The 20,822-nt window shown below is 45.4% G+C and overlaps 1 protein-coding gene across 2 annotated transcripts in view; it reads left to right on the forward strand.

The window, feature by feature from the left end:
* srgap1a (SLIT-ROBO Rho GTPase activating protein 1a) overlaps positions 1-20,822 on the forward strand; it is a 69,434-nt gene that overhangs the window by 42,312 nt on the left and 6,300 nt on the right. Inside the window, exons 9-20 of one of the 2 annotated variants that reach the window (XM_076993619.1) lie at positions 2,812-3,009; positions 3,692-3,776; positions 4,311-4,338; positions 6,241-6,274; positions 7,235-7,295; positions 7,946-8,023; positions 8,715-8,849; positions 11,284-11,389; positions 11,936-12,160; positions 13,762-13,841; positions 17,223-17,403; positions 18,823-18,957. In XM_076993619.1, coding sequence (XP_076849734.1) covers positions 2,812-3,009; positions 3,692-3,776; positions 4,311-4,338; positions 6,241-6,274; positions 7,235-7,295; positions 7,946-8,023; positions 8,715-8,849; positions 11,284-11,389; positions 11,936-12,160; positions 13,762-13,841; positions 17,223-17,403; positions 18,823-18,957 — 1,346 coding nt within the window. Of the gene's footprint in view, positions 1-2,811; positions 3,010-3,691; positions 3,777-4,310; positions 4,339-5,703; positions 5,794-6,240; positions 6,275-7,221; positions 7,296-7,945; positions 8,024-8,714; positions 8,850-11,283; positions 11,390-11,935; positions 12,161-13,761; positions 13,842-17,222; positions 17,404-18,822; positions 18,958-20,822 lie in introns of both variants that reach the window. The other variant, XM_076993629.1, reaches the window with a different exon arrangement.

The following is a 20,822-nucleotide window of genomic DNA, read 5'->3' on the forward strand; positions in this document are numbered from 1 at the left end:
GCTGCTGGGTATCTAAGGCTGTCCACAGCGGAACCTGTTTCGCCTGTTTCTGAAAGCACCGTGACATCAGTATCCTGGCAGGCTTTCCTGGGATGGGCTTTTGAAGTGCTTTGTTTTGAAGGACTGGCGGTCTGAGCTGGTGTCAGCGTTTGCGCATTGACCCGGGGCTTCGTGCAGGATGAAAAGCCGACAGGGCTGACCGTGGACCAGTGTGGCAGAAGCCCGCGGCGCAGTACCTGAGAGCAGGGAATGTCCTGGGGTGCTGAGATGGCTGAGGGCATTCTCCACGCTTCAGATTTCCTCCCTTTTGCTCACAGTACTGTTGGCGCCACTGGAAAAGCTTTGGAGGCCAGGGGAAGCGGATGTGTGCATCCCGGACGCAGAGCAGGGTCCCCCCCCCCCACACTGTTGCCACTCAGCTGAACTGGGGCATAGTTGCTTCCTGCACAACACATTGCACTGCAAGGTGCATGAAGAGGCCGAGGGCAAATGCTTTAATAGTTTTCTTGACTACATCTATCACTCGAACAGAGACACTCTGAACCCATCACACACAAGAGCAAAACAAATAAAACAATGAGGACTCTATCATTTCAGCTTCTTGCCGAGTTCATTCTTTATTGCTTATCTCTTACAAAGCTAATAATGTAATAAGATGCACATAGAATTTGCTGGTAACATCAATCTTCTTCTTTCTTCTCACCCTTCCACACTCTTCTATTAGAAATTCTCCTTGTGTCTTATCCCAAGTCCATGGGCAGAGCAGACTCCTGATGCTCGGGGAGGTATCTGTTTATTTGGTGGAGATAAACCTCAGGGAGGCACATCAAAGCCAGGCAACCGCGTGCCCTGCACCCACAGCCATGTGAAATGCCTGATTGCTGATAGCTTGTCTAACAGTCTGCCCTCTGCTGTTTAACATCCATCACAGCCATGCTGAAAGAGAGCTTACTGCTCTGCTTGGCCCAGGGGCTTCGGCTCCCACATCAAATGAGCTTAAGAGAAAAAAAAAGAGCAGCAATAAAAGCCCTTGTGTAAATGGTGCAATCTGGGTGCCAACAGAGGTAACTGGTATTTTAATGAATAATAGATCAAATCTAATGGTTTTTAACTTGGGAATGTTTCTCTCTTCAGTGATCATTACAGTTTTTGTGAATAAGCAGTTTGTGTTTTTCACACACACATGCACACGCACACAATCCTGAATGAAGTATGTTAAACATGAAAACACTATTAATGTTAATGACAGTTAAAGTTGTTTTCATACAGCATTCAAACCCCTGCCAGGGCTTCTTCTGTCTTTACATCAGTGTACTTTTTTGTCCTCTAATGGACTTGCATGAGAAACACCGCCGGAGGCACCACCCTCAGAGACACCACCCTCAGAGACACCACCCTCAGAGACATGATTGATGGAGTTTAGTCCCTCTTCATGTTATTTGACACTTTTAATATCTTTAAGCGACTCTGCACTCCTTCCTCCTCGTGCAGGTCTGCGTGCTGCAACCTGCTGTAGTTTGGCCCCCTGTTTTGGGATGAGTCTTGCCTGCAGTCCCTTTCACTTTCCCACCTACATCCAACCAGAATGTGTTTCACACACCAGTTTGCTGACTCTGCGGTGAGACTTGCTACTGAAACTACACTACCTGAGCTTTGTGTGTGTTCAGGTTGAAACTACACTACCCGAGCTTTGTATGTGTTCAGGTTGAAACTTCACTACCTGAGCTTTGTGTGTGTTCAGGTTGAAACGACGGCAAATGAGTCATACAGCTTGATGGCAGGTGCAGAAAGACACAGCACTGTTTGCCATAGGACTAAGCTAAGGTTGCAGTTAAGGCCATCTACTATTTTGAGGTCTTCTGCCATTGGTCAGTGCAGAAGAAAGAGGCTTTATATCATGACCCTCCCAAGTTAATAAATGGTATGATGTCACTGTATGTGCCAGTATATTGTCATGGTACTAAGCCTAATGGTTATGGGCAGGAAAGGCTTGAAAGGCATTTGAACTTGACAGCCTCTTAATAGGACTTATATACACTACAATTTCATGATTGGAGCTTGCTTGTATGGAAATGTGACCTGTGACCCCAGGGTGCAGCATAAAATCAGGTGAGCAAGTCCCATAGATAAGTTAGAGTGGGAATCCATGTTAGAAAGAGAAAATGATGTTATTGAGTCGGAGCCAATATTTTCAATGGGGTCAGAGTAGGACATTATGAATCGTTCTGACAAATGGGTGGTGCACAGTCAAGTGCACAGTGCTCCAACCAACATGTTATTCATCAGCACCGATGGACTATAACAACAGACAACCACTTCAAGTGCCATTACTGTCTAATAGAAACAGGAAGACAATATTCCAGTGGGCGAAAGACTGCAAAATTCACTAAGCAGCAGAAAAACGTCACCTGGTCAGATGTGAGCGCCCAAGTCCATGCCTTCACAGCAGCTGTTTACCCTCTGGCTTTCAACAGCACGATGCACCATGCCATGAGGGATCTGTAGTCAGACCTAGTTTATTGTCCAACATCCTCATATCTGCTCTGTCCTCCACGTATAAGGGCTTAGGGAAATGTACTGAAGGGATTTTGGAAGTGAGGTTTAAGATGGTTGGAGGGGGGAGCATTTTGTTCCTGTTACTTGCTGGGCAGGGAACTGTTAACCACGTGGCATGACACTGGTTTGGACTCCTCACTCTGACTTTATCAGGATGTTCTTTTGTCCTGTTTTAGAAAGGCTGTATAATTGTGGTATACATTTCCTAAAGATCCTATATAGATTTCTAATTGTCTAATCTTGTGCTGCTTGTAGATCAAGAAGACCTCTGAGGCCACACTGACCACCATCCAGGACATGGTGACTATCGAGGACTACGACGTGTCAGAGTGTTTCCATCACAGCCGCTCCACAGAGTCAGTCAAGTCCACCGTGTCCGAGACGTACCTGAGCAAGCCCAGCATTGCCAAGAGACGCGCCAACCAACAGGAGACTGAGCAGTTCTACTTTATGGTGAGAATCCAATTAGAGCCCAGTCTATTAGTCAATTAGAGCTCAGTCTATTAGTCTATTAGAGCTCAGTCTGTTATAGTCTATTAGAGCTCGGTCTATTAGTCTATTAAAGCTCAGACTATTAGTCTATTGGAGCTCAGTCTATTAGTCTATTAGAGCTCAGTCTATTAGTCTATTAGAGCTCAGTCTATTAGTCTATTTGAGCTCAGTCTATTAGTCTATTTGAGCTCAGTCTATTAGTCTATTAAAGCTCAGTCTATTAGACTATTGGAGCTCAGTCTATTAGACTATTGGAGCTCAGTCTGTTAGTCTATTGGAGCTCAGTCTATTAGTCTATTAAAGCTCAGTCTATTAGTCTACTGGAGCTCAGTCTATTAGACTATTGGAGCTCAGTCTGTTAGTCTATTGGAGCTCAGTCTATTAGTCTATTAGAGCTCAGTCTATTAGTCTATTAGAGCTCAGTCTATTAGTCAATTGGAGCTCAGATGACCAACACCATGACCATTAAACTCAAGGCTGTTTCTATCTATCACTCAGATGTTTTGCTGCTTAGTGGAGTTTAGAGAGTAAAATTGAGACACCGCGTTAAACGACAGGGCTGACACGGCTGGCTAATGTCTCCATCCAGTCAGCGGTCTGATTCCACCTGTGTCATGCTGGTCTACCTCTGGTGTCTCTGCAGAAATTCCATGAGTTTCTGGAGGGCAGTAATCTCATTGCCAAACTCCAGGCGAAGCATGACGTGCTGAAGAGAGCTCTAGGGGAAGGTAACAGTCATTCCTACTGTAGCTGATTAATTCTGCATAAATTCTGCATTCTGTTTCTTGTGTGTTTTGGATGAAAATGTTATGCATTTTGAGGGACACCAAACACTATTACAATGCTGCTCTGTGGCTGGGCTGCGTGAGCTCTGTGCAGCCTGTGCCTGCATGATCTTCCAGCTGTCAATCAGACTAGGGGGGGCAAAATGTCCCAGTCCATGCCAGGTGCATTTTACCTGTGAGTTTAAAGGCTCCAGAGAGTAGCAAAAAATCATAAATTGATAGGTTTTTGCTGTGTGTTGAGCCTTAAATACAGAATGTGTGTTTACGCCCGCCCAGATGGCGTCCTGCTTTAGTGAGCATGTGCACAGACCTCTGCAGGGGCTCTGACAGCTGAGTCATCCTATCACAGTACTGACATCTCTCTATTTCTCTGTCTCTCACCCTTTCTTTCTTTCTTTCCTTCTTTCTTTCTTCACTCTCTGTGGTATTACTCTTTCTTATTCTTTCTCTTTTTCTGTTCTCCTTACCTCTGTCTAGGTCACCGAGCAGAGTACATGACTACAAGGTAAAACTCATTCTATACTCTGTACAAGTTGATAAGGGGAGTGCAGGATCATGTGAGGTTGGCTTGGTAAAGGGAGACCCGCCCTGCAGGAACAGTTAGGGTTAGGGTTAGCCCTAGGGTCTTTTCAAGAGACCCGTCCTGCAGGAACGGGCGACTGGGCAACAGTCATGGTTTTTCATCGGTGTTATTGATTGAAAAACACACATTGGCTTCATTGACGCATGCGCTGTTGATTCTCGCATTATTAGAATGCACAGTGCACTCATGGAAACATTTTCAGGATTGATAATAAGGGTAAAAACAAACAGGCTTTTTGCTGTTATGCCATTGTATAAGAACTCTAAAATCTAAAAATACACCCTAACCAATTTTGTATAGTGTGTCAGGTTTGTTGTTCTGTAATGACCCAACGTGGCTGAAGACCTTTTCTGCTCTCCAGGGTTCAGCCGTTCTGCTCAGCTCTGGCACACCAAAGTTCTTTAGATGTGATTTCAGTTCTAGAGCCTGCAATACCCACTTTGCAAGCAGATGAAAATGCTCTCAGCCACTGGCCGGGAGAGTGAGGTTCCTTTGTTTTACGTGAGGAAGGTGACATGGAAAAGTGGCTCTAATGGGGCTGGCTGAATGTGGTGGAGAAGTAGTTTCTCCTTCATACACTCTCATGTTGCTCTTGTTATCGTTCAGTGTCCAGCAAACACTCTTCCACTTCTGGTCCCTTTCTGTCATTGTAAAATATATTACAATGAAAGCTACAAGGAATCATATCAATATAACCTCTGAGAGAACATTTCAGCAGCAGATGTTGGCAGATAAAACAGACAACCAGTGCTGTATTATTAAATAGAGTACTAGGGTGTTTTGTAGTGTTTTGTGATTGGTAATTGCACCACTTTGTGATAGGATACCCAGTAACATTTTGGCCATTTTGAACACATTCTGGCATAAAAGAGAATCTAATGGGACCCATCAACACTCCCAACCACTTGACTCTCTCTCCCCCAGCACAGAGTTCTCATGCATGTGGCCTCTTTACCGCCACACACCTGTTCTAGAAATGGCTTATCAGGCACTATGGCAGTTAGGTGTCACCTGCCTGAGCTGGGTGGGCTCCATCCTGCACAGCTGCCTCCGAGGGCCAGAACATGAGTGCTTTCCTCTGGCTTGGCTCTGTGCGGCTGCTTACTGAATATAGCTGTGGAGCTGACTCAGTGTTGGCTCCTTGTGGATGAACAGGCAGGTGATGCTACCTCAAACTTTGAGAGTAGAAGCACAAGTTAGAAAAAGCATGTTTTGCTAATGAATGTCCAAATATTAAAAGCAAAGCAAATGACAATTTATATATGTGACCCTCTTTCCATGTGTTAGGCCTCCAAATATTCCACTTAAACCATTTGGCACAAGGAGGTCCAGACCTTGGTCGGTTTTTAACGTTAAGAACTTTAATGGCAGTTTGGACCTTTTATTAGGGTATTATGTGTTGCAGCTGCAGTAACATGTTTTGCCTCCTCTTTGTGCCCTAGTGGGCACCAGATCCTGCTTTATCCTTCGCTTTTTTGGATATGGTCTGTCTATTTGGTCTGTCTATGTGTGTGTTTGTGTGTGGTTGTGAATGAGATAATGTGTTTGTGTGTGTGTGTTTGTGAATGAGACAGTGTGTGTATGTGAGTTTGTTTGTGTGTGTGTGTGTGGTTGTGAATGAGTGTGTATGTGAGTTTGTGTGTTGAGGCCAGACCTGCCCACCCTGGGTTAGGGTTAGGGTTAGCTAACCCTGCTCTCCCTGTGTTTTTCTTTTGGCTGATTCTGCTGTTGGCTTCTGTTGGTGACTTCATGTGCTGGGTCAAAATAACGGGGATTTTGCTGATTTTCTATGTCTCCTTCTTCCTCTCTCTTCTCTTCTTGTAGCCGTGGACGGCGGAATTCTCACACCAGGCATCAGGTAGAATCTAATGTCATGCTCTGATTGGCTCATGCTGCCTGTTAGTTTCAACCAATCCCGTTGCCTTTGCCCTGCCCCTTAACGCCACCTCTGTGTGTGTGCATGTGTATGCGTGTGAGAGGAGTCCCACTGGTTTTACAGACCCAGATATGCCTTACTCATTTTACTTTAATATCAGCAGTTGAGCAGTAACATGGGTTTATGCTTTCTGGTTCCCAAGGTCTTATCAAGGTTTAAATATGTATGACAGTTATGTTATTAATATTTACAATTTTATCAGAAGTGTTTTTTAAAATCATGCTATTATAACCATCAGTGACCACTGTCCTATTTTCACATGATTCCTTTGAGTGCCCTATTAAAATTAAAGCACTGAGCTGCTCTAGTCCTCGGGGTATTCAGAGCTGAAGCTCAGACGGTACAGCTCTGTACAAATCTCACTAATATTAGTGCAAAGGTGTCTGTTATAAGTGAGTGGCAGAACTCTTGGTATCTCTGCCTGATCCAGGCCAGAAGGTTGTGGATGAAGAGCTGTGAGGTCACCATTTGGCCCACAGGGGCCACATGTGGGCACCTGACAGGCCTCGCACTTCCGGGCAGAAACAGATCACAGCATTATTAAAAACACGAAGGGATGAGCAGAGTCACATCCAGAACAAACGGCTGTGATGCTGACCGATCATGCTACTCAGAGCTCAAAGAGGACGAGATGTCCCCACCCACCCCTAATAATGTTTAGTTCCTAGTCACATTACAGTGAAACCTCCATTTTCAGCTGGGTGATGCTACTTTCCCTGGGTCTGTAATCTCTCTGCCTGTTTGTAGTGTTCCTTCACCTACTAACAGTCGAGAATGCACAACATGTGTTATGAGGGGGATGCACAACTGTTGCTAGCATGATTTCAAAACTGAACCCAAACAGAGCAGTGCTGAATTAACCAGTGTGTGTCTCGTCTGCAGGACTCTGGGCAGGCTGTCCCTCGAGTGGTAGAAAGCTGCATACGATTCATCAACCTGTACGGTAAGCTGATGTCCAGTTCAGACCTTGCTGGGTCCATGTACACACAGCACACATGGTCCAAGCCACAGAACAGGGACATCACCACCACGCCCGAATGTCTCTGAAGGGAATTTGGCCATAGCGCTCCTCTCCTGGGTCTCTCTTGGGAAGTGTCCTAAGCTGTCACCTGTCCTCTTCCCTGGTTGGCTGTTTTTTGGGGGCAGGATGATGGATAGCCAATGTCCACCTTCCCTCGCTTGGGCATGGGACAAACCCCTTACGTCTAAGGGGGCATATGTGTTCTTCACAAATAAGGTTCCCAATTGGGTCTTGTGTGTGGCGGGCACGGCAGTAATAAGCTGGCCCTTCGTGTGTGATTAGATCTACAGACGAGCTGAATGAGATGTGTCTAATCTTCAGGAAACCTGGACAGTGCAGCTTATTAAAGGCTAATCCAGGCCATAGCAAACTCTCTCTGCCTCAGTGATGATCTCTTCTAAAGTCGATAACAAGCCTTTTCATATCACATTTCACACCCTGTGAGTCATCTCCCTTTTTTAGCCAGTCTGAATGGACAGCTGGACACCACTGGGCATGACTATTCACTTCTCTTTCATCTCTATGTCTGTCTGTCTATCTCTCTGTCTCTCAATCTCTGTCTCTTACCACAGGACTCCAGCATCAAGGTATATTCCGTGTCTCAGGCTCTCAAGTTGAAGTCAATGGCATTAAGAACTCATTCGAGAGAGGTGGGTTGTCTGCGTCTTCTCGTCTGCGTCTGTAGATCTCCGTGGGTGCGGGTGCGTCTTGTGATAGTCCGTCTCACCTGTGGCTTGTCTCGTCACCTGGGGTTTGTGTGTTCGCGTAGCGTCCTGTGCTCGTCGTTGTTTGAGTCACACATGTTCTATGTAAACGTGTTTTATGTGCGCTGTCTGCGCTTCGGTAAATGTAATAAACGTAACGATTTGGAAAGTGCAAAGGATTCTGTCTCGTCCGTCGCCTTGCGCCCAACGTTACAAGAACATTTTTAACTTTTTAAAACTGTAAAAACACTGGGTAAACTGTCAGTGACATGGACTAACTGTAAATAGTCATTGACACTGGATAAACTGTCCTTCTGCTTTTAGATTTCCGATTTGACTATCGTCGTTACCGGCACTGTCCGACGCCATGTTGTTTTACAGTTAGTTAGACCGAGCACGCCTGCCTGAATTCAGTGACGAGGCGGGGGTAAAAGTTCACTAAAAAATCGATCTTTGGACGTATGCGAATCGATTCTGAATCGGAAAATCGATTTTTTCAACACAGGCCTAGACAGTATGTGGAGGGAATATCTGTGCTCCTTGGTATTATCTACTCAGTGACACTCTCTGGTCATATGTTGGTCATATGTCAGAGTTGTGTGTAATATAGCATACTGGAATCTGTTGTGTCTCCTAGGTAACGACCCTCTGACGGATGACGAGAGCAACCACGACATTAACTCAGTAGCAGGCGTTCTGAAACTGTATTTCCGGGGTCTGGAGAACTCCCTCTTCCCGAAGGAGAGGTTTAATGACCTCATCTCCTGCGTCAGTAAGTGCATTCCTTTCATCCTGCAGATTCACATAGCTTCAGAAATCAAAAAGGGAGGCATGTATGAGACATGTTAAACATGAAGACGTTAGGCATCGGTTTGATGATTTGTTGATTCCTTACTTGGTCAGTGTCGACTGTGCTTCTGTTACGGCTCGCTAACGTGTTATAAAGGCTTATTAAGTCCTGCTTGTCGGTCTTTGTGTGGTGCTAGTGCTCTCGTTTTAAAGGCCTCCAGTAAATAAAGAGCAGACAGTCATCTCTTCACCCTAACAGTACTTGTGAAGCACTCCACTGCTGCAGGCTACCACTGGCCGCTTCACACGCGCGCGCGCGCGCGCACACACACACACACACACACACACACACACACACACTGCTCTGTACGACATCAGCTCGACTTTGTGCTGGCATGAATAGCACATTGTCGGGGCACTCAATTGGAAGGACACAGTAATTTCTGTACATCAGTACGATCGGGGGGGGGGGGGGGGGTATGCTGTGCTGATTTCAGCATTAGTTAACATTAGCATCAGAGATGGAAACTTTTGCAGAAAGGGACATCGCTGGACAAAGCGGGAGAGCTTTAATGACTACTAGTGTGTGTGTAAATGTGTGTGTGTGTGTGTGTGTGTCTGTCTGTCTGTGTGTCTGTGTATGTGTCTGTGTATGTGTGAGATTTAGAGAAATGGATGGGTGGGTTTGTATGTGTCTGGCCTGCGTGTCCAGTAGGGGGAGTCGGTGGGTGGGATTGATGGAAATGTCCCACCTCTCTTCATACCTCCACTTGCATCCCATTGTTGGGTGAACCCAGGAGTGTCTGTGTTTGTGTGTTTGTGTTTCTGTAAGTGTTCATGTGTGTAAGGGTCTTTGTGTGTGTGTGTGTGTGTGTGTGTGTGTGTGTGTGTGTGTGTGTGTGTGTGTGTGTGTGTGTGTGTGTGTGTGAACACTAGATGTGTCAAGCTTGTGCTGAACAGGCAGACAGGATCAGAGCGCTGCAGCTCTTTTTGCCTTTAATCTGTAGCACAGATGAGGTGGCAGCGGGAGTCTAGAAAAGGCCAACAAGGAGCCGTCAGAGGAACACAGGAACAATCTGGGGACTTGTTTGGAGATATTCAGTGGCCCAGTCAGAGATGACAGTAAGAAATTAAGTTCATTAAGTGTCCTCGCCTCATTCCCTGCTCTATTAATCAGCTTTATTAAAGCCTCGAGGAAGCTGTGGGTGCAGTCGTTGGTATAATTAGAAATAATACCTGGAACTTGCTAAATTAATTAATCAGCTTCTTTTAAGAGCATTTGGCTACTCCAGTGACCGGGCGCTGAGATAAAAGATACTCCTTGCTGCTGCGCTCTGATGATGTAGTACATCTGTGCTCAGCTCTGGTCTGTGAAGGAATAACATATGTACACAGCATGAATGTGTGAATGGCTGTTTATCAGTCACAATATGAAAGCAGTAATGCTGTGTGCATTTTTAACAACGCTGAATTAGCCGCTCCTCTTTTAGATTGGAAGTGCTTCTACTTAAACTGTTTGTGTGGGCCCTGTAAAAGGAAATGGCCTCTTGTCTCTGAAATTACGATGTCTTTTGGGGGAAAAAGTAGTTCCATCATCTTTGTGACTCGTAGGAGGGGTTTGGTTATATGCTCGTTGGAACCAGTCAGGATTCATTCTACCCAATCCCACAGTAGAACTGCACATTCTGACTCCTGTGTTTTTCCTGCAGTACTCTGGGAGGCAGTAGGACTCCCACTTCTACGAATGCTGAACATGGACACAGTTCCACGCTGCCTAACCACAGCAGGGAGTCTGTGTTCTCCTCCCAGCATCATGACTACTGACTGGTCCCACATGTGAACATATAGATTCGCATAAAAGAAAATCTGGTTTTGGAACCTGTGTTTTGACCGACTGCCAAGCGGTGCATTGAGACTCCGTGTCGTGTTGGTTCACGTGCGTTTCCATGAACTCTGTCAAGCTGCCAAACGCTGCCGCCAGTCTCAGACGCACAAAGCCAAAGAATTTCAGGCTGAGCTCAATCGTTCCACAAAGATCTCATTACTCTGAATGTATATGTATATTACTCATGTATATGTATATATATATACTAGGGCTAGGGCTAGGGTCAGGGTTAGGGCTAGGGTCAGGGTTTGAGCTAGGGTCAGGGTCAGGGTGGCCTAAGTCTAACCCTGTACTGCTACACGCCATGCTGAGCAGAAAAACCAAAACTCCTCTTATGAGTCTGGTTGGATCTCAGGCACCTCTGACACCTCACGCTCGACTTCGCTGCTGGGATTTCATGCTTGTTCTGTCTCATCTCCTCAGCTTCAAACAGCTTGTCTAGACTGTGCTGTGTGTGACATGTTCTTAATGTCTGCCTCTAACTTCTTCTTTCTTTCTCCTCTCTTTTCACTCTGTCTTATTTGTCTCCCAGGAATAGATAACCTGTATGAGAGAGCCCTGTATATTCGAAAGATCCTTCTGACAGTTCCCAGATCTGTACTTGTGGTCATGCGCTACCTGTTTGCTTTCCTCAACCAGTAAGTTGTAACATATGCACATGACCTCAGATGCCACATGACACACACACACAGTTGTCTGCGGTAGAGCTGAAAATACTGTATAAAAGACCCCACAAAGCACATATATTTCCAGTCCCTTGCACAGAGTCTCTTACAGTAACAACCAGTATAAACAGCTGTGTGGACCAGTACAGTGCAGCAGGTGGAGGCCCCGGCTGGTGGAGGTGCCTGCTGCACTGTCCAGCTCCCACACACCCACTGCTAGCCCAGTCATTATTGGTCCAGTTAATTCAGGTATTCATGCAAACAAATTAAAATGTAGAGAATATTAACATCTTTGTGCTACCCGGTTAGGCTGTTTTGCATCTAGTCAAGCTGGGTGGTGATTTTACTTCCGACACTGCAATTGTCACTGTAAGCTGAATTAAACTGGCCCGGTATGCAGCTGCTAAAATCCAAGAGCATAATACAGGACAGAAATGGGACTGAACATGTATGTGAATTAAGACTCTGTCGGTATAATCTGTGCATCGCTGTGTTGCGTCTCCTGCTGTGTGTCTGCAGTCTCTCCCAGTACAGTGATGAGAACATGATGGACCCTTTCAACCTGGCCATCTGCTTTGGCCCCACCCTCATGCCCACCCCTGACACCCAGGACCAGGTGACCTGCCAGGCCCACGTCAACGAGGTCATCAAGACCATCATTATTCACCACGAGACCATTTTCCCCGATGCCAAGGAGATGGACGGCCCCGTGTACGAGAAGTGCATGGCCGGGGGAGACTACTGGTGAGGCACGGCTTAGGAGGCCGGCCACGACTGGGCTGGCTCAGGGCTTGTGTGTGTGTGTGTGTGTGTGTGTGTGTGTGTGTGTGTGTGTGTGGGACAAGCGAAAGAGGAGATTACATCCCAGAGCTGCCAGGAGGTGGAGCATGGGCCTCGGTCGGCCTGGTTAAAGATGTGGGTTGTGAAGAATAAAGGGTCTGTCTGACCTTGAGGCCAGTTCCTCAGTAATTCTGTGGCTTGGCTGTAAACTGTCTGAAGGACCTAGAGCCAAGATTAACCAAGTGGAATGGACTGTGCTGTTGCTGGTGATAAAGTAAGGTAACCTAGGCTCAACTATAGATTACCAATCAGCAGGCCCCCATGTGTGTGTTGTGTAGTAATGTAGCTGGAACATGCAGTCTTAAGGTCAGCTGGTAGACATTCTCACTCAAGTTTTTCTCAGTGTTGTGAGTGTTTTACAGTAGGCTCAAAGCAAAAGGCCTTATTCTGCTTAGCCTGAGAAGTGTGTGTGTGTGTGTGTGTGGGTGTGTGGGTGTGGAGTGCTTGACACCCAGTAGGGCCTGACCTGGTTCTGGAGTCAGTGTGGGTAATTAAAGGAAATGAAGACGTATCTAAGGGCTTCTGACGGGACATGATGCTTTTGTTGTGTATGTTCAGATGTCTCCCGCCACTAGGTGAGACACACTGAAACAATCATGAAAATTACAGTCATTAAGGTAAGAGAGATGGTAATTCCTCCATGTGCTGTTTAAGAAGTACAGGAAAGGAATAAAGTCTTCTGCCAGCTCTTCCAAGTGTGTGTGTGTGTGTGTGGTTTGGGGGGGGGGGGGGGGGGGGGCAAAGATTGAGTGTATGTAAGGTTACCTGTGCATGTGTGTGAGAGAGGGAGAGATTCCTATTACTCTGTCATCTTTTAAAAACACCCTACGTCTTTTCTCAGCAGAGATTCATCTTTCACCTGAAGCAAGTCATCTGTTCCTGCTTGCATCTCTACTTGAGATGTCTAGTTCTCGCTCACACACTTCAAACATATTCTTCCAGCTTTCCCTAGCTCTCTCCTATTCTAACAACCCCCCCCACACACACACACACACACACACACACACTCATATGCACATTACATGCACAGATTTGTCAGGATTTGCATAAAAGCAAAGGGTGCTGGTGACAGTGTTATTTGGAAAAGATTCAGCTGTGTATCACTGGTAATCTGTGTGGATGTAAGGGACATTAAAGTCAGTGTCCATGCCCAAATGGTGCTGCAGAGAGCATCCCAATCACTCTGACGACACCCTGATAGAAATGCCCAGAATACAAATGACGGCCTCCAGCCACATGTGCTCAGAGAACTGCACATTAATCAGTGGGAAACATTTTCAAAAAGAGTTTGCCAAACATCATAACCACAAATGCCCTTCAATACACCCTCAGGCATCTTTAATCATAGATCTTGCTCCTGATTGGTTGATTCATGCCATCCGTCCTCCTATAGCTGCAGGAGGAGGTAGAGGTTGATTGTGCATCCGTTGCTGTTGTTGCCAGCATGCTTGTTGCTGTGAAGGTTTCTCCAGTGCTTTAACCCCATGCTGTTGTCTTCTGTGCAGTGAGAGTCCCTTCAGTGAGCATGGCGTTCTGGAGGAGGTGGACCAGGATGGAGGGGCTGAAACACACACCAGTGAGGACGGTAAGTGTGAGGACAGTAAAATGACTACTCAAGCAGTTGTCCGTCCAAGTCTGTGATGGAGGCTAAGGTGTAGCTCACAGTCCCAGCTGCATGCTGTTAGCCCATACCTTGTACCCCAAGTGATTGTGGAGACTTGATTGAGTGCAGAGAGCCTGTCACGTTTGGAGTAGATTGTTCTTTTTCACATTATAATTAGCCAGAACTACTCCCATTGCTGAGTGGGATTCAGGACTCTAAAAAGCACAAATTAAATATTCTGCATGCGTCCCATTGTGATTACAGCTTTGAAACCAATTTGCTAGCTGTCATCTACTCAAACTTTAAAGCCCTCAAGAGTGTAATCAAGCTGACCCACATAGCTGACTTCATGCTAATGCCTGTCTCTTGTGCTGGGATTCGGCAAACAAAAGCCACTACCAATTTTGATTGTGTTCCAGCTGAACAAGCTTCGATCATTTGTGATGTTCGTCCTGCTCTTCAGCCCTCTTAATGGCTTATGGTTAAGGTTAGGGTTAACCTTGGGAGCGAGGCTAGGGAACTTGGTCATGCTTTCTTATTCTAACCCTCTGGGAGGAGAGCAACACAGGACTCCAAAAGCCCACAGTGTATGCTAGGGTTAGGGTTCGGGTTAACCAAAAACCCTAACCCTAGCAAAAAGGGGATGGAATACAAAAGAAGCCTAAGAATGAATGTTCCTGAGGCCCAGACACAAAGGTGCTACATACAAACCAGCCCAGGCTGGAGAGAGGGGGAGACATCAAGATTGAGTGAGATTGTGAACTTTCAGCTGCCTCCTCTGGGTAGCCCTTCAAAGGATAAGAGGAATAGTGTGTCAGAACAATGAACTCCATACAGTTCTACTGAAAATGGACATGGTTCATTTCTGGGAGTGGGAGGAAGTTATATTTTTTTTATACAAGTTTTCTTTTAAACTTCACAAAACACTGCCTGTGTGTGTGTGTGTGTGTGTGTGTGTGTGGCAGGTGTGCCTATTGATGAGGGAGTTAAAGGAAGTTTAAATTTGATCTGTTAAGCTTTATCTATGTCATGTGTCTGTGTCTATTCCCAAGGCTCCACTGTTATCATCTCTCCAATCAGTGCTTCTCCAAACACTGCCAGAAAGACAAATCCTATTCTCATGGAAACTGAAAGAGAACCCAAATTCTCATTTGACAAGCTATATAAGCCATTAGACATCTCCTAATTCAGCATTTCTACATTCATTGTGGGCCTGTTCTCATGTGCCCATCAGAGTTCACACAGACACATGGTTAGCTGTATGTTTTTTTTTAGAGTTCCTATCAGCTATCACAGATGCTGGATGTGATTCTGTTGCAGCTCATATATCTCCACAAGTCTAAAAACCTTAATTGCCATTTAGGTTGCTCCAAATATCCTTGCCCTAGCAGGGTGTTTGGAAGGAGGAGGTTCTTCCCAGCAGTGACTCTCAGTAGGACACTCATGTCTTGTTCAGATGACTTCGGTTCTCGCGTAGTTATGCCCACAATGCTAACAGTGTTTTGTCTGTCATTCTTAACAAGACACTTAGATCAGATTGCTGGCATTAACTAGCAACTAATCATCTAATCTCAGGAGAAATTTTAGTCTGTGGTCTCTAACACTTTGGCAACCACCCCACTGGGTAGGTAGAGTTGACTGGAAACCAGTTCCTGGAAGTGCCTTTCAGGATCACTGTATGGCCCCTAGTGATTAGTGCAGGTGTTGGAGGGAGTGGGGTCATGGCACCATTGGCTGAGTTCTCATGCTGTGTATGCATTGTTGGCCCATATGTCTAAAACAAGCCTGTCATTGTATATGCACCTTATGTGACTGTTGCTAGGCACTCTGTGTATCCTGGTCGAGCCCATTTTGGGTTATGTGACCTCCTGCAGTCTGGCCATGCACACTAGGAAATGGGTGAAGTGGAGAGCAAATAGGGCCTTGAGAGAGCAACATACAGCGGGTGCAGGATGTTGGCCACCAAGTGGAGAGGATGCACATGTCAGAGATGGAGGTGAAGGACAGAGCTGGGAGTGGAGCAGCTGTGATTTTGTCTGTGTAGCTTGTCAAGCTGCACATTTTTGGTGTTAGACAGTTTTATCTTAAAGTCCCATATTTTTGCAGGTTGGCCATTCCAGGACTTTTATGCCTGGTGGTTTTTGATAGAGACAGAGACACTGCTGAATTGTGGGCTTGGGTTTGGTTTCATTGTCTCTTTGCTTTGTACCCTGCTCTCACTGTGTGCAAATTAGGCCAAAGACAACCATGTAAGGGGGTGATATAATTCATGTTATATGAATAGATTAAGAAGATATTGTTCCGTGCTTTAAGTGTCCTCGGTGATCAGACTGTTCCTCATCATGCATGTACCTGTGTCTTCAGTGATCAGACGTCCTTGTCATGTATCAGCCCGTGTTCTCGGTGCTCCTCATGTTTGAGCCGGTACCAGGTGACCTGTGCTGCCTCCACCGACAGAGCAGCCTCTCACGTTGCATGTCGGTTCTGAAATGATGCAGTGTTTTTGCGTGTGTGCTTTAGAGCAAGCATGTGACCGGCCTCACCCTCCCCGCTAGGCAGCTCCTGTGTGATGGGAGAGAATTACCTGACGTGTGGGAATTGGCTATGGAAACCAAAAAAAGAGAGATAAAGGCCCGGCAGCTATTTTTAGCTCTGCTTTGCACTCACCGCCTCACGGCCTGTGCTGCTTCCCTGCTCGACATCTAAACCGGGAAGCTGCATTGTCTTTTTAAAGTGCCTTTGCCATCCACAGTGGTTACACTCATCGTTTTGTTACAAGTTTACTGTGATTCAGAGGAAAGCATGCGGTTAAGACGTAGCTGCTGTGCATCGAACGCGTTGATTAGGCGCTGTCTTGCTGCCCCTTCCATCTGGGAGCTGTGATGTAGTGTCCTTTCATAGGCCCAGCTCTCAGCCAGGACGCGTTGCTAAAGCAACAGGAGAGGACGAGGCATTGCTTCCAGACCTGAGGCTGTTTTACATGCAGGGAAGCCCTGTGTCACTGTGCTCTCCTATAGAGAGGGTCAGAGCAGCAGAGGCTGGAACGCAGGCCAGTTTTTTGAAACTGGTGATATTACTGCAGTCAAACACTGATTACTAAAAATGCAAAATGTATACCCACAAAAAGCCTGTGTTCAGGCCCTGGGGGAGTGGCATGAGCTCAAAGGTTTCAGTCCATGTGGATCCAGTCCAAGTGGATTGTGTAAACATCACCTCCGATGCTGGTTATGGTCCTACTCCTCAGGCAGCCACTGAAATCTGTCTGAATCTGTCTAGGATAAGAGTCAACATGGCTGTTGATTCTTTTGATCTGTTTCTAAAGTGCATGTCTCATTGGTACCCGTGTGTGTGTGTCCCATGCAGAAGGTGAACCCATCGAAGCCATAGCCAAATTTGACTATGTGGGCCGTTCAGCACGTGAGTTGTCCTTCAAGAAGGGAGCGTCTCTACTGCTCTACCAGCGGGCCTCGGACGACTGGTGGGAGGGTCGGCACAATGGCATCGACGGCCTCGTGCCGCACCAGTACATCGTGGTGCAGGACATGTGAGTGTTCTTCTGTCCCGGGGCCAGAGGTCAAAGGTGTTTCCCACTTCTTGCATTGAAACCTGCTTCAGGACATCAGCATATATTCCTCAACAACAGATTCACAAATTTTGCTGTGACTGAACACTGGAGAATTTTGTCAACTCTGTAGCATTTTGCCAGACCCTGGTGTTGGTATCAGGTTTTCACTTAGGTAGCCCTGACTGCTATAGCACCTCCAGCTCTCACAAGGTCCAATAATGAAATCTTGTCGAACTTAAGTTTCGTATTCAAGGCCTCTGCTCTCCTGCAGATGTTTACTGCTTTCTTTAGACCAAATTGGTTTGGAAAACTTCCTGTTATTATATTTCAGTTAACCATCAGTGTTACTTTGTACAGAATGATCAGATATGGCCTCCTTTAAATCAATCAGTTCCACTTTCTTTGTGTGATAGGTAACTGAAACTTAGTTGCTCAGCCACAGCATCATATTGGTGAATTTAATCTATCATTCTTAATTGTAATGTTTTCAGTTTGCCAGGTTCTAAGGCAAAGAGAACCATAGAACATAAGCTTAGCCAGTCAGTAACAGTGGGCCATGTGATTAACTTGCTGGCTGTCCTTTCCTAGTTAGCTCATCTTGGCAGCAGTGGGAAGGCCCTTTCATTACATCACTGCAGTTCAGTCCACTGTGAACTCTTTCTTAAGCGAATACCATAGCCATGATGACTGCTGCCCAGGAAACCTGTGCAGCAAGAGTGAACACATTGGATCTCTTGCTAAGAGGGCAATGCACAGAGATGCGAGCCTGAGTGGTACCAGACCCAGAGAAAGATGTGTGTGTGCACATGTGAGAGAGTGAATAATTGATGCATTGGCTGTTTGCTGATGTGAGCTCGGTGTGAGGGGATTCACAAGGTGAAGGCTAAGGTAGCCAGTGTCAGGCGCTCAATCCCGCAGAAAGACTGAGTCTGTGCAACAGCTCCCATGCAGACAGGATATTCTCCATAAGCCAGGAGTGTGCTGCTACAGCTCATAACGTTGTACACTGATAACAGCCATGCATTGGGTAAGAGGAGACTCATCTCAGTGATATGTAGACATGCGAATGCTGTCAGGAGTGGGTGTGCGTGATGTTCCAGCTTAGCTATGTTGTCCTCTTAGCTGTGATTTCATTCAGCGTACAGGACACACAGCATCTGTGCAAAGTCCCTTTAGATGGAGAATTCTTGGCTCATAGGTGCACAGTGAGCACAGGGTTAGTGTTGTCATGGTTTTGCTCCTGGTCTTTGATTAATTATTTAAAATTAATGTTAAGTTTTAAAACTAGATGAGATGTGCTGCTTTTGGTCAGTTTGGTTAGCACTGCAGTACTTGGAGCAGCTTCGCTACAAGCTGACCACTGAGGTTTAGACTGTGCTCATGTGGTTTTTGTCTCAGGGATGATGCCTTCTCAGACACTCTGAGCCAGAAGGCTGACAGTGAGACTAGCAGTGGCCACGGAGGAGAGGAAATGAGCTCCAGCAGAGATCGGGGTTCCCCGACAGACAGGCTGCCTGACTCTTACATCAGCAGGTGAGACAACGCAACTGTTTCCCCATTAACACACAGTGTATTGCCACTCAATACATACAGTGTAAAAAGTGTATCATTCAGTCTATATAGCTGCCAATGGAGCACATGTCCCAAATAAAGCCTTCACTGTTAATCACAATGCGAAGTACAAAAACAGAACACAACAATGGTTTGTCCCCTGGTCTCATTTCCACACACACTCTTGTGTAACCTTTAAAATCTTGCATGAAAAACCATCTTAAGACCATTTGGTCTTCTCATCCCCATTGCTTTCATTTAGATTTAAAAGCATTCCACTTAATTAACATTTAGGTTTATTTACATGGGTTGCATTGAAGCACTTATCACATCACTGTCTGATTTTTCCGATCATCAGGAATGCAAGACCCACTTAATGATGCGTCGTCTTCATCTTATGCCGTAGTATTTCTCCCTCTTCCCCTCCTCTGACTTACAGCAGTGTCTCCTCACTTCTAAATCATTTATTGGATTTGTCTTTATTTAGACATTCTCCTCCCTGCATGAGAACAGTTAAGATCTTACTTCCTTCAGGAGAATGAGAGCTTCCTGTCTAATTCTGTGCAGTGCAGTAAACAGAATGAGATTACAGTGATCAAATCATAAAGTGCAACTCTCCAGAGACAGACAGATATCCTCTTGAAGAGCTATTTCTGGTAGAAAAGATTGGATTCATAAATCCAGCAGATACATTTCATTTCAACAAAAGCAATGTCAACATTGCATTTACCAAAAAAGGTTTGGAAAGTTTGGCAAGGCAATTGAATAAATGTATTCAAGCTTGTATGTGTAGCTTTCTAGGTTGTGATCTAAAATTTTTAGGTATTTAAACGAGATTTCACACCAGAATTTTTGGTTGTACATGTAATTGAAGTGGAAGCATTTTAATTTGGGTCACTCCAGAATCCGTTCTTCGTCTACATAAGCTGCTCTGACTTGCCTCAAAGAGCCTGTGTTGGTTTGTCCTGCTTGCATATTTGAGCACGAACACATGCTTTAATGTGGTGTAGAGCACCCTCTGCTGGTCAGAGAGTGCACTTGCACATTCTTGGATTAGTGTGTTTGACCATTATTCTTCCACATTGAAGCTGTTCTCGGCATCAGCCATCATGCCAAACTGTTATGAAGCTTTGCATCATGATCACATAGTGCAGCCAACAGGCAGAGATGTATAGTAACGAAGTAGAACTACTTCACTACTGTACTAAAATGCTGTATCTGTACTTTACTGGAGTATTATTTTTTCCTCCTACTTCCACTATTACTTCACTACATATTTTCCATCAGTTTAATACTTTTACTCCGATACATTTTTTTACGTGCTTTATAGTTACTCGTTACAATTATAAACATGTTAGCTGGCGCTGTCACAGGGTCAAGCGATCAGGCTGGTCTTATGAGAAAACTGCGCATGCTCCAAGCTTCATAATCTAGGGCTCTGTTCGAAATAGCCTACTACATACTGGATACTGCATAGTGGAGTCAGTATATACTGGATACTATACTGGTCCTCGTAGTAGTATGCAGTTCAGTTTCCAGTATGCGACAAAATCAAAGCATACTATGGGGTCACGTGAACATGTAATCACCCATATTATTAGTATTATTGTGCAGTAATACACAATTCATGTGTTTAAAATGTAAAATGAATACAGATTATTTTTTACAAAAGCGTCTTGTAGGGAATTTAGTTAATAGGTTTCAAAGCTAGCCTATATTTATAGGCTGCTAAGATAAAACTAATTAGCTAGCTAAAAAAGGACTGATTACTAGCTAGCGGTTGTTTAGTGCATTTTTTTTATTTTAAAACAGTGAGCAGTACAAAATGTATTATCTAGCAGATTTTT

This window comes from Brachyhypopomus gauderio, chromosome 2 (assembly GCF_052324685.1).
Source record: "Brachyhypopomus gauderio isolate BG-103 chromosome 2, BGAUD_0.2, whole genome shotgun sequence".
In the NCBI taxonomy this organism is placed as follows: domain Eukaryota; kingdom Metazoa; phylum Chordata; class Actinopteri; order Gymnotiformes; family Hypopomidae; genus Brachyhypopomus; species Brachyhypopomus gauderio.